At 36.9% G+C, this 16,741-nt stretch overlaps 1 protein-coding gene across 3 annotated transcripts in view; it reads right to left on the bottom strand.

Annotated features, from left to right (window-relative positions):
• Nucleotides 1-12,380: 12,380 nt before the first annotated feature.
• The window catches only part of PDLIM3 (PDZ and LIM domain 3), a 30,987-nt gene continuing 26,626 nt past the window's right edge, over nt 12,381-16,741 (bottom strand). For all 3 annotated transcript variants that reach the window (XM_058192580.1, XM_058192582.1, XM_058192581.1), the window contains 3 exons: nt 16,483-16,610; nt 14,485-14,596; nt 12,381-13,416 (listed from right to left, as the gene is read on the bottom strand). In XM_058192580.1, the coding sequence (XP_058048563.1) occupies nt 13,227-13,416; nt 14,485-14,596; nt 16,483-16,610 (430 nt within the window). In that variant the 3' untranslated portion in view covers nt 12,381-13,226. The remainder of the gene's footprint in view (nt 13,417-14,484; nt 14,597-16,482; nt 16,611-16,741) is intronic.

Genomic DNA, 16,741 nt, shown 5'->3' with positions numbered 1-16,741 from the left:
CCCTTTTTTTGGTTTGTATTGGTTTATATTGTAACTGCAATATTTAATCTTTATTAAAATTATTATTAAAAAGAGAATAAGCAACATAAAATCATATCTAAGCAAAGTAGCTGTACTACTACAAAACCTGCCAGCTCTATGAATGGACTATTTTAAATATGATTGCACACATTTAGCTCCAAATGTGGAAACAAATCACACATATTCAACACTATGAACTTTAAAATAAAATTCCTACTAGAATTAATTCATCTATTCTCCCTTGAACTTCCCAAATCTCTCAAAATATGAAAAAGAACTGGCAGTTTTGTCCCCAATGCTTCCCACAATCCTAAAACACCTTGTTTTTAAAAATGTGATTTGTGCTGCAAATAATGTTGCCTGCCTTTACATGGAAATCATATGTTTTAATAATTATATTTATAAATAGTACTTTTTCATTTTAATGTAAAATGTAGGATCTAGAATTTTGCTTTGGCCAAAGTGCTGAAGACAATCCCTACAGTACACTGAATCAGCTGGACTGGCTGTCAGTACAAGTGTAATTGAAAGTGTTATTTGTCAACTTTGAAATATTGCTTATTTGTACTGTATGACTATCATTAAATGTTGTACCTTAGAATTCTTGATGAATATTTCTTTTCTTTTATGTACACTGAGAGCACATGCACCAAGACAAATTCCTTGTGTGTCCAATCACACTTGACCAATAAAAATTCAATTCAATTCAATTCAATTCAATTCTACTCTACTCTACTCTACTCTACTCTACTCTACTCTACTCTACTCTACTCTACTCTACTCTACTCTACTCTACTCTATTGAAGCATGCCTTCCTATATGATTCAGCCTTATCTTTTAACTGCTGTGCCCTTATTGGATTTGTTCGTAATAACATGCTCCCTATGTTGAACTATCTGCCCCAAAGTGCTAACTAGATTAATCTTTTCTGGATCCATGTTTTGCCAGCTTTGCTTTTTACTGCTTAATTAATTCTCTTTGCTGCTGGATCTTGTGTTTCAAATGTTTGTTACTGGTATCTGTTGTAGTTTTAAATTATATTTGGCAAAGTTCTGCAGATGTTTTTTTGACAGAAGGGAATTATACATTTTTAATTAATAACAATCAGAATATATACATGCATAAGAGTTGCCAATTTATTAAGTTCTAACCTGTGAATTATTTTATAACTAGCATCTTCAAATCAGGCTATTTTTTATTGATTTTTTTCTACATATGAATTGCGTTTCTTCTAAAAAGTTATTAAAAAAAGAGGAGCAGAACATAACAAACAAAACAAAACAAAACAATAAGAATAAAAACCACCACTACCACCACAAACACCATGAAGGAATAGAGATAAAATAGAATGTCTTGCTATCTTAGTCATTTTTTTGTTATTTCCTATTTTGGGGTCTAGCTATATTGGTTTCATGCCCCATAATTCACAGAGAACATGGCCAAATTATATGAAATAAACCAACAACTTATATGAATTGTAATCCAGCATTTTTGGTAGCTGCAATATTAGGGAAGTTCAGAAAAACATAGTCTTTGTCCTTACTATTCCAAAGAGGTAAGCTTACTTCTAGTGTTGATTGTGGTTGAAGCTGACCATCTCTTCCTGAAGTTAATATTTCTGAAAAATCAAAACAACAAATCCTGCATATGTAATGTTTAGAAAAATTATATATTAGGCAAGAAGCCTGCAAGGAACATTAAACAGAGATCTCAGTTCAGTGCAGAAAGTTTAGTACTTATATTTTTATTTGCTAAATGCATATTAAAAATAGATCCCAAGATCTGAGATCTACTCCTATATAAGATCCAATTTGTTTGAATGAAATATCTTTGAATTAATAATTTACTGTACTGTATATCAGGCTAATATTGGGAGGTATAAATGTCAGGCAGAAGCATGTGGCTTAAACTTGCTGTCTCTTCATTGACATTATATATCTATATGTTGGATGTTCCATATTTACAAACTACAATATCACTTTGGCCAGAGTTTGGCAACTTCCTGCTTTGGGGGATAATAAGCTTAAAATATATATTTTAAAAATCCTTCTACAAGTTAAGTCTTTATTCTCATGTTTTTAGGTTGTTTCCTGAAACAGCCATTAGGTAGAGGCACCAAAAATCACATACTCTCTGTACGTATTTCAATAGCAGATACAGTTCAGGGGGCAGAACAACCTTTTATGCTAGCCCAATCGAAATCTAGCTTCCTGCACATAACCAGTCAGACCAGTTACTTAGCTTCAACTGACAGTTCCTTTGATTTTAGTCTTTCCTTGCAGCCTATATCCTGCCTGCTGTTTTTGCATAATACCCAAATGACATTCAATATCATTACCACCTTTAAAGCGCTCCATGGCTTAGGACCCGGATACTTACGGGACCGCCTGCTGTTACCTTTCGCCTGCCACCGACCCGTACGCTCTCACAGAGAGGGCCTTCTCAGGGTGCCGTCTGCCAAACAATGTTGGCTGGCGGCCCCCAGGGGTAGGGCCTTCTCTGTGGGAGCTCCCACGCTCTGGAACGAGCTTCCCCCTGGTTTACGTCAAGTGCCTGATCTTCGGACCTTTCGCCGTGAGCTGAAAACGCACCTATTTATTCAAGCAGGACTGGCCTAAAATTTTATTGGGGTTATTTATATCTTAATATTTTAAATTGTTTTAAATTTGGCCACTTTATAATATGTTTGTTTTAATTTCTTTTAATATTTATACTGTGATTTTTTACTTGGCTGTACTTCGGGTACCCTGAGTCCTTCGGGAGAAGGGCGGTATAAAAATTGAATAAAATAAATAAAATAAAATAAAATAAATACATTGTGGTTAGTTTATTGTTGCATGAACACAAAACAATTAACCATGGCTTAAATTAACCAATGGTAGACATGCCGATGTATGATGCAGAAGGCCAAACAAGGCTAGGCTCACATATCTGAATGCAGCATGTACTAAGTCGGTTGTTTCAAATCTGGCAACTATAAAAAGTGTGGACTTCCACTCCCAGAATTTTCTAGCTGCCTGGACAATTCTGGAAGTTGAAGTCTACGCAGCCTAAAGTGGCCAAGTTTGAAAAACACACTGTCTTAGATAATGGATGCAGGGTTCCTGAAAAGCTTCTAGCTTGGCCTCCCAAATACCAGTAGAGCAACAATAGGACATGACATCATTCAACAGCCAAAGAAAAGTAGTTGTGGAGAGCGTGTATCACTTTTCTTTTTCTGACCCTGTAATTTGGGGTAGAGTTGGGATGACTAAGTTCCATTTATTGGTCAGATGCCAATGTGGAGTTTACAGCAGATATTTTCTCTTTGTGTCATGAGAGAGAAACATCTACCATTATCTAGGATTGAACTCTTAACCTTCCAAGTGGGAGGCAAACATCTTTATCACTAGACCACCATGCTGCTGAGGGGAGCATGCATCACTCATCCTGGCCAAACAATTTTATAAACTAATATCTAATGCGTCAATGTGTTTTGTCTCCTTTTCTGAAACCTAAAGTAGAGAGTAAAAATGCATTTCAATAATGACATGTTATTGTTAACATACAAAAAAAATATCAATAGGGTCAGTGTTCATTAAATTACAAAAAGTTGGAATTCTCAGTAGGGAATCTCCTTTTCTGGAACAGTTCCAAAGCCAGTGAAGTTTCCAGTCTCCAGATCCTTTGGAAGCTGGTAAAAATATCAAGGCCAGGAATGCTATACTCATTATAATTTTATCAAGTACTGTTTTGTAACATATTTCTGCTATTAAGTGTTGCTGTTATTGCATCAGGTGCAGGTGTTGCTTTCATACCTTGCTTGGCTTGAAAGGCTCATCAGTTCATATATAAATAAAACTGATCTTAGAGTTAATAATTGTACCCTATTTAAAAATTTCTCCAGTGCAAAATATTTCTGAACATTCAAAAGCAGACATTATTGCAAAAACTAGCCCTATTCGGATGCTTTTGCACAAATATATAGGAATATTAAATGAAACCAGCCATAAATAATATAATATACTACCTTAATAATTTTAGTTCTTTGTTTATGACTTGAATGTTTAAGTTTCCACCAGTTTTAGACTCTGAACCGAATTGAAGATTACCCACACATAAGCGGTTTGATGACATAAATAGGGAAATATTTCCTGATTGCTTATTTGTAGCCTATGACTATCATTAAGTGTTGTATCATTAAGTGTTAAATTTGTACCCTATGACCAGCATTAGTGTTGTAAATGTTGTACCTCGATGAAGGTATCTTTTCTTTTATGTACACTGAGAGCATATGCACCAAGACAAATTCCTTGTGTGTCCAATCACACTTGGCCAATAAAGAATTCTATTCTATTCTATTCTATTCTATTCTATTCTATTCTATTCTATTCTATTCTATTCTATTCCTATATATCATCCCACAAAGGGCAAGCATGACACTGTCTCCCATGATGGACAGAAACAAACTTGCCTTGCCCATCACCTCTGAAGCACATCTGTAGCAACTACACCTGGAGAAGGAGCCTGCTCACTTGGAGCCCCTGGATTTGGGCTCCCCAAAGCTAGCCTCTTTCTGGACAGCTCCTCTCCTTCCCGCAGAGTGGGCTGATTCACCCCCCCAACTCCTGAATCCCTGCAACAGCCTCCCGATTATGAAACGACGCCCTGCGTTTGGAGCGAAATAAATCCCTGTCCCGCTCCCTTCCTCGCCCGCTTTTTCACCCACCAGGCGGCGCCGCGTCTAACTCACGAGAGTGAAATCCGGCTCTCATCTTTCTCGCGTCCGCCCACGCGCAGCTCCTCACAGTCAAACGCTGATGCGCAAACCGTCACTCGGCCCAAAGCTACCTGCCGTTGCCTGGTAACGAGTTTCCCAGGAAATGCAGGGAGGGGATAAGGCAGGCGGGAGGGTGCGATTGGTTGTCCTCGTCTCGAGAAGGATGCAAATGTTTTTAATGGAGCCTGGTTGTCTCCGATTAGCTTTAACAGGCTTTAATAAAAGTTTAATAACGATTAATGCCCAAAGCTGCGGCATTTGCGTGGGTTCTTTGTTCTCTTCCTTGAGCTTTTCTACATCAAAAGGCAGTAAAAGTATTTTTCCAATTTGTACCCAGCCATAGACGGTAATATCTAGTCTTAGTTGGTTAACAATAACAGAATTGGAAGGTCATCTAGTCCAACCCCCTGTTCACGCAGGATACCTATACGCTAGGGATGTGAACTGCCGACGTTTCTGATTGACAAGCTCAGCATCTTAGCCACTGAGCTACCTAGCCAGGCATCTTTGATCATCTTAAAAGTTACACTAGATGTGCAAAAACAAACAAACAAAAAAAACCCCCCACCAAACAGGGCGGACTGCTTATTTCACAGATATCAGGTAACCAGGCAATTTCACAGTAAGCTTACACTGAAATACTAAAATAAATAAATGGATTGAAAAGAAAATCCCACCCCCACCAAAGCATTGCGCACCGTCTGGCATTGTCGCTAAGAAAATGATATGGATATCCTGCGAAGGGGTCAGCAAGAGTCGAGCTTGATTCAAAGGCAAAATTTGTTCATTGGTTCACATGGAGCAAATGGATATAAGAGGTTTAGTTCCATCATGTATTTTTTTTAATAAAGGGAAGAGTAGACAGGGTTTTTTAATTCTTATGTTATGATCTTTAATTGTGCTTATTCCCCCCCAAAAAACCACCTGCTTCCCAAACAAAATACTGGAATCAAAATTATAAACCTCCTCCTTTGAAAAGACCCAAAATAGCTTCAAATAAAAATGGAAGAAACCCAATCAGAAATTCTCTTGAAAAAAATAAGTTTACCTGCTTTAAGAGAAAAGAAAATGGTGGCAGGGAGTGCCCCAAGAGTCACTTCCAAAGATAAAGAGAACTGAAAAATGAAACCAAAAAGCTAATGTCCTTTTTCTGCATAAAACTTTTTTTTAAAGCAGAACTGTAAGATGAATATGCACTTCAAGGATAACACTGATTTAAAGGTTTATATAGTATGAAGGTAACCCCACTCCCCCCCTTTTTATACAAAAAAGGGCTCCAATCTTTTTGATTCAAGAAAAGAATGTTTTGACAATGCTGCCTTGCACTTTTGTTTCCAAAGCAACACCCAAAAGCAACTTTAATATAACTTATCTTAAAAAATAACAATGTAAGAAAAACTAAAAATCCCAATCCCAATTTTGGGGAAGCAACACTTTTTAAGAATTGTCTAAAATTTGTATAATTCAGATGGCTAATAGACGCTATTAGTAGTTCTCCACCTCCACCCTGTTTAGCAGCCCTGTGAATCTGTAATTGCTGACCAGCCTCAAAATAAACATGTAATTCTATCACTTAGATCAGCACCTCACTGACTCCATCAAAGAGCAGGAATCCCCACAGCATAAAGGAAGATGCCAGAGGTGGAATCTATAAATCTGAGGGTGATATTCCTTTCCGGAGTCCCAAAGGTGCTTTCTTAAATGGCATCTGGGCTTTGTTTTTCCTTGAAAAACAAGCATTCAGTACCATCATTCCATAAACCAGCTACAGGTACCGGAACAGACTTGTAAGTGGATCACAAGCTTCCTAACAAACAGGAAGCAGCAGGTGAAGCTAAGCAAGATCACATCAGATACTTGTACAATTAGCACAGGGGCCCCCCAAGGCTGTGTGCTCTCCCCACTTCTCTTCTCTCTGTATACCAATGACTGCATCTCCAATGATCCATCTGTTAAACTACTAAAATTCACAGTTGATACAACAGTGATTGGTCTCATTCGAAACAATGACAAATCCGCATATAGACGAGAGGTCAAACTACTAGCCTTATGGTGCAACTGAAATAATCTGGAACTGAACACACTCAAAACTGTAGAAATGGTGGTAGACTTTAGGAGAAATCCTTCCATCCTTCCACCTCTCACAATACTAGACAACACAATATCAACAGTAGAAACCTTTAAATTTCTAGGTTCTATCATATCGCAAGATCTAAAATGGACAGCTAACATCAAAAACATCATCAAAAAAGGACAACAAAGAATGTTCTTTCTGCGCCAACGCAGTAAGCTCAAACTGCCCAAGGAGCTGCTGATCCAGTTCTACAGAGGAATTATTGAGTCTGTCATTTGTACCTCTATAACTGTCTGGTTCGGTTCTGCAACCCAACAAGAAAGACACAGACTTCAGAGGATAATTAGAACTGCAGAAAAAATAATTGCTACCAACCTGCCTTCCATTGAGGACCTGTATACTGCACGAATCAAGAAGTGGGCCGTGAAAATATTTACGGATCCCTCACATCCTGGACATAAACTGTTTCAACTCCTATCCTCAAAACAACGCTATAGAGCACTGCACACCGGAACAACTAGACACAAGAACAGTTTTTTCCTGAAGGCCATCACTCTGCTAAACAAATAATTCCCTCAACACTGTCAAACTATTTACTAAATCTGCACTACTATTAATCTTCTCATCGTTCCCATCACCAATCTCTTTCCATTTATGACTGTATGACTGTAACTTTGTTGCTGATAATCCTTATGATTTATATTGATATTGATTGTTCCTGATTGCTTATTTGTACCCTATGCTTATCATTAAGTGTTCTATCATTAAGTGTTAAATTGTACCTATGACCATCATCATCATGTTGTAAATGTTGTACCTTGATGAAGGTATCTTTTCTTTTATGTACACTGAGAGCATATGCACCAAGACAAATTCCTTGTGTGTCCAATCACACTTGGCCAATAAAAAATTCTATTGTATTCTATTCTATTGAAGATGTTTTGCTTCTCATCCAAGAAACTTCAGTTCTGATGTCTTCAATCCTTTTCTCTGTCTCATCTCCACTAGAGAGGTTGTTCATCTCTAATGAAGATTCACATCCACTTTTGCTTGATGTTATGATATCATGGTACATATTTAGCAACGTTACATCATTATAGTTAAGTACAGACACGGATTCCTTAAAATCTGTTTGCAAGGCAAGGTCTCTCTTTAGAGATAGATTTTCTTTTCTTAAATACTCCTACCTATATACTTATAGCAGGGATGTGAAACTTGCGGCCCACGGCCCGGATGTGTCACGTGCTGGCCAAGCACAGCCACATTTTAGCAAATGGGGGAAAAGTCGTGACTTGTCATATGATGACGTTATGATGTGTTTGACAGCCCTGCTCTATAGTGAAGAAAAAAGACAACCTTAGAGGCCCTGCTTTAGTACCTCTGAACTGTTTTATTTTCTAAGCAAGCATTGATTTTAATAATGACTTTAATAAACTTTTTAATTTACAACCTTTTGTTGTTTTTATAAAGGATAGCGCTTATACCATTAAAAAAAGGTAAAATAGAAACTGCAGTCTTATATAATTAATTGTTCAAAGTGGAAAAAGCTGTTGCTGTTCAAAGGACAATCTAGTCCTCTTTAGGAACAGGCATTTCAGGCTACAAATGATCTCAGGCCAACTCAATGAATTTCTGCTAGGCTCCCAAATAGCACTTGTATAAACTATGATCACAAAGTCCCTCTTACACCTGTTCAATAGCAGCTGTGAAGGCCAACCATTGGATTTAATCCAGCAGTATTACACAAGAGCAAATATGTCAAAGCTATATTTAGGCATCTCTTTTACACTGTAGTTCTTCCAATGTCTTGATTTAGTTTATTTGTTCTGTCTTATCCCTTGTACAGGGATAGCCTGTACTATTTAATCCCTGACTCCCTTATTTCAAACATTTTAATAAGGTGATATTGAATCTTATTTTGATTGGTTATAGAATTTCACAGGTAGCAGGTCAGTTTAGGGAGTGCAAAGCCTAGTACTCTGGTACAATTCTGTTTTCTCTCTTCTTGTTATCACTTCTTGTTTCTCAATTTTTTAGTCCATAAGCACTTTGGCTCATTCTGTTCTGTTGAGTCCAAAAATTGGATATATATAAACTTGATATATTACTTAGATAAATATGGATGCTGGAATAGTGCTAGTGACATGAGAACATCTTAAATCAGCTGAGAGTTTTTGCCTGAGTCAGCATAATTACTTGTGCATTGCCTTAATGCTGGTGATTTGGAGAGATGCAGGGGTTTTATATCTCTGTTCCATAGAAGCTTTTAACACTATAAGATTCAGTTATAATGGTATTGGCATTATATACCACATGGCATCATGTGTTCGCCTACCTACTTACACGAAAGGCAAACATCCACATGTTCACTAAATGGCAGCAAGGAAATGCAGAAAAGATCCACATGTTGGCATCATTATGAAAACAACTTAGTTACATAATTGATAATCAGAATACCTTTCCATAAAATAATGGTTCTTATATATTTCCCCTTCTAAAGGCCTCATCTGAAAGGCATGGACAAAGTTGCCTGCATCTGGGGGTTTAATATTGAGCATCTTCAAGCCATGATTTTCTCTGTAACATTCTATGGAAGTAAAAGTTAAACTTGAAGCAGCAGTAGAGAAAGAGTATTAATGCTTTTGAACATTGATGTTGGAGAAGATTACTGAGAATACTACAGCCACCAAAGAAAACAACCCTGAATTATCTCTTGAAGCATAAATGATCAAGCTAAAATTATCCTACTTTGGACACATTATATGAAAATTTTGTTCTCTAGAAAAGATTATGAAAGCTGGGAAAAGCAGAAGAAAATAAGACAATCAGCAGCAAGGGTGAGGGACTCAATTACAGTGGCGAAGGTTTAACAGTTGGAAGTCTTGAATGACCAGATTGGGGCAGATTGTCCTGGAGAAAATCTATCTACTCTATGTGGTTGCTAAAAGTCAGTATCATCTTAATGACATATAATGAATTCATCAATATAGAAATTCTATGGTATCTTGGGAATTATGTACAGTAGTTTCAATTTTTAACACCTGAAGAGAGTAAAGTAACAATTGTGGCAGAGAGAGGAGCAATAAGATAGATGTGCCTTATGCCTTGACGTTTGTGAAGCTTCCTTTTTGCATTGCTAAACTGCTTCCTTTCATTGTAGTCTTTACCAACCCATGGGTCTTAAATTGTGCCAGGGGTCTAGCAAGAGACTGAGAGTATTTTGTGAAGGCTTTTGTTATAGATATGGGTGAATGTATTAAGACAATTATACAGTGAGCAATGTAGAAATGCCCCACATTTCCCAACTGTTTGGTATATTTCAAAGGAGTCACAGAAAAATGCCTCTTGTAAGGTGCAACTTTTGCCAGAGAGGAGTTAAAAGTATTTGGCTTGCCCTATTAACAATAACAGATACTATTTCCTCATTGATATTTTTTTCAGCTCATGGAAACCCGAATGTGCAGCCCAATTTGTGGAACTCGGCATAGGATACTTATCTGCACATGTAAATAGGAAGTTGGAAAGTGCAGACAATGCAAGACTTTCTGATGGCTAAGGCAGAAAATCTGGATGGCATTCAAAAGTGGTAAAATCATAACCATGATGCCAAAGCTTTTTTTCCTTATTGTTAATTGGGTTTTTAAGTGGGCTGCCATATTTTGAAATAACTGGGCAGCTCTGGGAAAATTGCTGATGCTGGGAACCTCCCCACCTCTCCTTTTAACAGTGATCCAGGTATGAACACTTTGCTTTTTAATCTTCATACTGTAGTCTTTTATTGGTTGGCAGCCTAATAGATAATTAAAGAACAGTTCAGTCATCTCTGTGGGTTCTCTGTGGAGAATTGCCAAGCTGACAATGTTGCATTTTAATTATTAAGCAACACTGATACCTGCCCTTGTAAGGCAACTAACACAGAGCAGATCTCTCATCCAACAGCTCCAATTTGCTCCATTTAACTTGCTGAATAGTTTTCTGTCAAGCACCGCATACTAGCTCAAACCTCTGGCACAACTCAAACATGTTTCACGAAGCAAGCATTTGCTACCCATGCCTCTATTTGAAACCTTATATGCTCCATGAGTTAATAGAATGTTCTCTACCGTTTTTTTCTTCTTGGCTAAACCGAATGAGGCAAAATTGCATAATAGAACAAAATACAAACAGGATAATTTTTGGTGGCAGAATCTGTACTTTTACAGCCTTTAGGAAGTTGGGTGTACTTCCATTCTGAGGTGTCATCCTACCTTACTGCTTTATCTCATAATTACCCATAAAAAAGATAGGGCTTCAATTTCTGTATCATTCCTGCCATCCTCCCCATGGATGCCACTGGCTACAATTTGGTTTTGATTGGTCCCTGACCTGATTTGAAAATAAATGATTTTTTTTCTTCCCAACACTCACAGATTAGAATGGTTTGGTGGTGCTTTGATTATTTCTAAACGAATATCTTTATTACTGGTCATAAATTCACCACATATATCAGAATAAAATAATAAGTTGGTCCTAATAAAAACCTTCTTTACTATATTTACTGTTTTCCCTTTGGAGGATTGTCATGTCTTTTTCTTTTTTAAGGTAAGTCGGCTATTCTTAACTTAAGAATGCTTACTACTTCTTGTCACCTAAACCTATCAACATTCCTGCTGTCAGCTTCTTAAGACATAGGCCAAACCTGCTTGACCTTAGAAAGCTTCCTTCTAAAAACATGAAATCATTTTGCCCCATAGAGAAGCTAACTGCTGTAAATTTGTGGTGTTCCCTTGTTCCCTTAAAAAAAACCAAACCTGTCCATGATAAATGTCACCATTTCTCACACACCATGTATTCTGTATATGGTTAATGGTAATGTTGCAAGAAGAAACCATCCTTGAAAAGGTTTTTTAAAAAAGCTTTTTAATTGCCTTTATACAGAGAAATCAAACAAATCTACAGAATTGCAGCTCTTAATAATCAACAACCATCATAATTTCAATGTATGTAAGACCTACATCAACATACCTTAGGGCCTGCTTGTGGCCAACGAGATTCTTAAAAACCTAATTTTGAATGACACACTCCTATTGAACATCATAAGCAAAGCCCCTGACCCAGCTTAAGTTGCAGCTAGCATCCTGGATGGACATGTGCTTCTCATCAACAGTGAGGAGTAGATAGTAGATAGTTTTTGTTGCAAAGGAAGAGCAAAATGTGTACTCAGAACTAAATCCTTCTACATATATAGATTCCTAGCAGTAGAGCAATGTGCACCATTTGTCCTGAGATCCATCATTCCAGAAATGTAATCTCATTTCCATTTTGCTATAAATTCAATGGCCTGTTGTTTTCCTGATTGATCTTTCCCTAACTGATTTGCTTATGTAGCAAAGGGAAATAGGGATAAAAACAAATAGCTGACATTATTTCATCCTAGGAATTATTTTCTTCTTTTGCTTAATAAGCAATAAACATGGGAAATTTCTTCTCATGATTGGGACAATTGGAGCTGTAAGGCACCAGGCTGAGAAAACTTGGCAGAAGTAAAAATATAGTTGATAGGAACTGTGACAATACTTAAAAAAAAAATCAGAAGCTTTGTGATTTGTGGCTGATTGAAAAGAACTTGTTTTTTTGCTGTGCTTATTTATACTAAAGTATGTTTCTATTGCAGCAAGCCATTCATTGACAATATGAAACTGTTGCCCTCTCCTACTGCTCTCAGTCTTCTTCATTTCTGTCTCTATCTGATTTGCTACTACTGGTTTTAATGGCTATGCATTTAGATATTCTATTTTCAGGTACATCTCCTTCTTCCTAACAGCAGTATTCTTTGCCTTGAAGTTGAGGCAGAAATGGCAGTAAGTAATACTGTGGGCCATGAAAACCTGTAAGCATGTGGATAGGAGCGGGCAACCACATTTGATTTATCATAGAAACTGACGCTGATATAAAAACTAATCAATGCTCATAAGGCTGTAGGCTGTCTTTATAGCAGGTAGGTGTCCTTAACATAAAGAATTTGTTTTTGTGGCTTGGAGGCTGAGAACATCAATGGATTGGATCCTTTTTTTTTTAGTAATGTGTGTGCAAACATCTGAACAAAAATATAAACCATGTGGAAGAACTTAGCTTTGCTTAATGTACTACAATCTGTTATGTTGACTTCTACCAGATTACCCTGACAGAAATTGTGATAAAGTCTTGGAAAAGCCTATTTCCTATTCCAGGTCTACTAAAACCCCCAATCCCTTTCCCTGAGCCCTCCATCCTATCCTCCTTCCCCCTCCCCCTTGCAAAGAGCAGTTTGCTGGATTTAGGCCATTAGCCCTAGAGCTGCTGTAAGCTGAGAATGCCCTGGGCGTGCATGCAGGCATGTGTCTCTCCAAACAGTTAAGCCTTGGGGTAAACGGTGACAGCTTCGTAACCCTCAGGGGGCCTCGTGCGAGCCCTGGCATGAGTTTCACAGTATAACTGCCCCTCCACAAAGAAGTAACCTTTCTGCTTCAGGTTGAGATTGCAATCGGAACAGATGAAGCATTCTGGGTGCCTGTACTTGTCACGGGCTTTTACTACTGTGCCACTGTTAAATGAATAATTAAAAAAAGAAAAAACAGAAAGAAAGAAAAAGTCAGCCAATTGCAATTTTCAGAGACTGGAACACAGAAATCAATGACAAGTCTGCTGCTTAAGTTCCTGGGGTCAATAAATTGTGAGCTTCAATCTTCTTCAGCTCTATCACATTCTTGGGCATGGTTCTAATCTCTATGATTGCCATTCTACAAGTATAGCTTGGTTAGATTCCCAACTGGAGTTAAATGAAGCATTGAAAAAAAAGATTAAAAAAGGTTTGTGCACACAGAACATGTGGGCTTTATTTATAGCAAGGCCCCATGCTTCCTTCTTTTAACCTTTTAAAAGTATGTTAGAACAAACATATGCAAAGTGTCATTAATAATATGGCATTTTGATTTTATTTGTGAGGTTTCCAGGAATCACTGGTTTTGTTTTTCCTCTTCCCTTTTTGTTCTGTTTCGCTTTTATGCTCTGTCTTTTACATTTTAATCTAGTGGGGAAAACTGAATATTTATTCTGGGAGTATTGTTTGGCTCAACTACAGAATACAGGTAGTCCTCTACTTAAAATCATTCATTTAATAACCATTCAAAGTTACTGAAAAAAGTGTCTTATGACCATTTTCCTCCCTTACAACTGTTGCCGCGTCCCCATGGTCACATGATCAAAATTCAGATGCTTGGCAACTGGCATGTATTTATGATGGTTGTAGCATCCCAGGGTTATGTGATAATCTTTTTCAACCTTCCAACAAGCAAACTCAATGAGGAAGCCAGATTCACTTAACAACTGTGTTACTAATTTAACAACTGTGGTAGTTCAGTTAACAACTGTTGCCTGAAAGGCTGTAAAATGGGGCAAAACTCACTTAACAAGTATCCTGCTTAGCAACAGAAATTTTGGCTTCAATTGTAGTTGTAAGTTGAGGAATTCTACCTGTATTTATTAAATGATGAATGTAAACAAATAAACATAACCTTTTTTGAGATTATAAATGAGAAATATCTCTTTTTTGTAACAAGCTCTTTTGAAAATCAATGTTACAAATCTATCATAAGAAAATGAAATATCTTACACAATGCCATTTCCACACTTGTCACACAAAGGCACTTTCGGCACACTTCCCGCATCAGCACCCATCTTTGTGACGGGTGCTTTTACACTCCTTGTCCCACTGGGACGACCTTCTGCAAACAAAACAAAGAAATATATGTAGTCTTGGGTGACTTTTAAATGACTACCATTAGAAGTTTAAAGAATATAAACATTTGTTTCCAACCCATATTAAGATCTTTTCATTATAATAGAAATTTTTTAACCAATATTTTACCAATGAAATATGCATATGTAGAACAATTTTTAGTTCCTTTACTATTCAGTTATCTCTTTATCTATGTATATTGATTTGCAGGGGGCAAATGATTTTTTTTCTTATTCTCATAGGAATGCTGGTGTTTTCATGACTGCTAACTGCATTGAAATTACTAGAATTTAAGGAGCTTTCCTTTCTCCAATCTGGTGTGGGAGTCTGATGATATTGGAACAATCTCTCTTAGAATTGCTGTGAATTCTGGCTATGTCATCCAATAAATATAACTTCAAATAAGATAGCAGCTGGATGTATAATGATTAGGGTACCTGGCTAGAAACCAGGAGACCATGAAGGAAAAACTCTTGGTCCTTAGACACAAAGCCAAACGGGTGAGCCTGTGTTAGTAATTTTATCTCAGCCCCAAGCAGCAGGCAATGGCAAATCACTTCTGAAAATCTTGGCAAGTGAACTGCAGGGACCTGTCCAGGCAGTCACCAGGAGTCAAAATTGACAAGAAGATATAAAAATAAACAAACAAAAATACAGATAAGACACAATTGCTGTACATCATGTCTATTCTACACCTAGGGCTTTGTGGGGAAGAACATTGGATTACCAGTCAGCAGGTCCAAACAACTCCCTTAAAGGTAGGAAAGAAGTAACTGAGGAAACAGTATTTCATCACTTCCTTTTATAGCATATATGGAAGAATGAATTTTTTTTCTGGTAAGCTTTTCCCAGATATTCTTGCCTAAACTAACAGGGATTTTCTAGAAAAGTAAAAGACCAAAACATTATTGCCTGACATAGTGTAAGCCGCCCTGAGTCTTTGGAGAGGGGCGGGATATAAATGCAAATAAAATAAATAAAAATAAATAAATAAATTTAAAAAGTTTTCTTTTAACTATCACTTTCCATCCTTAAAATAATCAGAGGGATACTAATTTGTATAACCGAGAAAAGGGAAACTTAATCACAGAATTCTTAGTCCTTTTTTAAATTACTTAATACATTGACAAAAGACCAGCAATTTCTGCATTGTTCTTTAAAAATATAAACAAAATGATTTTAATTCACTGTCAGGGTGGGATGCAGGAGGGAGATCAAGAAATTCAAGAGGGCAGCAATGACTAGGCAATGTTTTGTCCTATTTTACATGTTTCATGGTTGCACCTTGATTTTTTTTCTGCTTCTAAGAATGCCCCTGTTCAATGTTAAAGTTTTTTTCTATTACTATTTTTATTCACTATTAAATTTGCAATTAAGACATAAGTGAGTGTCAAGAGGAATTTGATCTCACAGGTAGCTAACATATCAAAAGACCAGCGGCTTAATGGGTCTGGATTAAGATACATGCATTCCATGCCAATTGCTTAGATAAACTTCTAAAAACACTATAGTAAATAACGCAGTATAGTAAGTACTTCTAATTAAAACAGTATAGAACTGCACTTAAAACACTTCTTTCTATAATGACTGCTTTCCTTTCTATAATAAGGACTGCTTTCTTTTTGTGCCATAAAAATACTATTTTAATGGCCTCTCTTAAAAGTAATAATCCTGATTTATATTTTTATTGATATAATCACACATTTTATTTATGCTTCCTTTTCTTGAGCGCTTTCTTGCATTAGGAATTTAAGTCTTGTATGGTCTTCTATATAGGTACTAATCAGAATAAAAAAAATATCTAAATTTAGCAAGCTGCTCTATGTTCCCTCCTACAACTTAAATAATGAAAGATACAATATGGTAACTAACCAGCTTCTTCGGAGACCATGTCTTGGAGCACTTTGAAAGAACTAGATTGGCGTGGTTGGCTGGGTGCTTGAGGATCATCATGTAGCATCCTATAAACATCAGACTGGGGCACTGCAGGTGCTGGCTCACTGCAAATACCATGCAAATATGAAATAAAGATAATCATTAAGAGATGTTATAGGAGGACATTAACATGTACACTATAAAATGACTTTTGGAACACCTCTATGTATTCATTTTAATACAGTGTGAGTTCAGA

Source organism: Ahaetulla prasina, chromosome 8 (genome assembly GCF_028640845.1).
Source record: "Ahaetulla prasina isolate Xishuangbanna chromosome 8, ASM2864084v1, whole genome shotgun sequence".
NCBI classification, from domain to species: Eukaryota; Metazoa; Chordata; class Lepidosauria; order Squamata; family Colubridae; genus Ahaetulla; species Ahaetulla prasina.
This window is presented reverse-complemented; position numbering and strand designations above follow the sequence as displayed.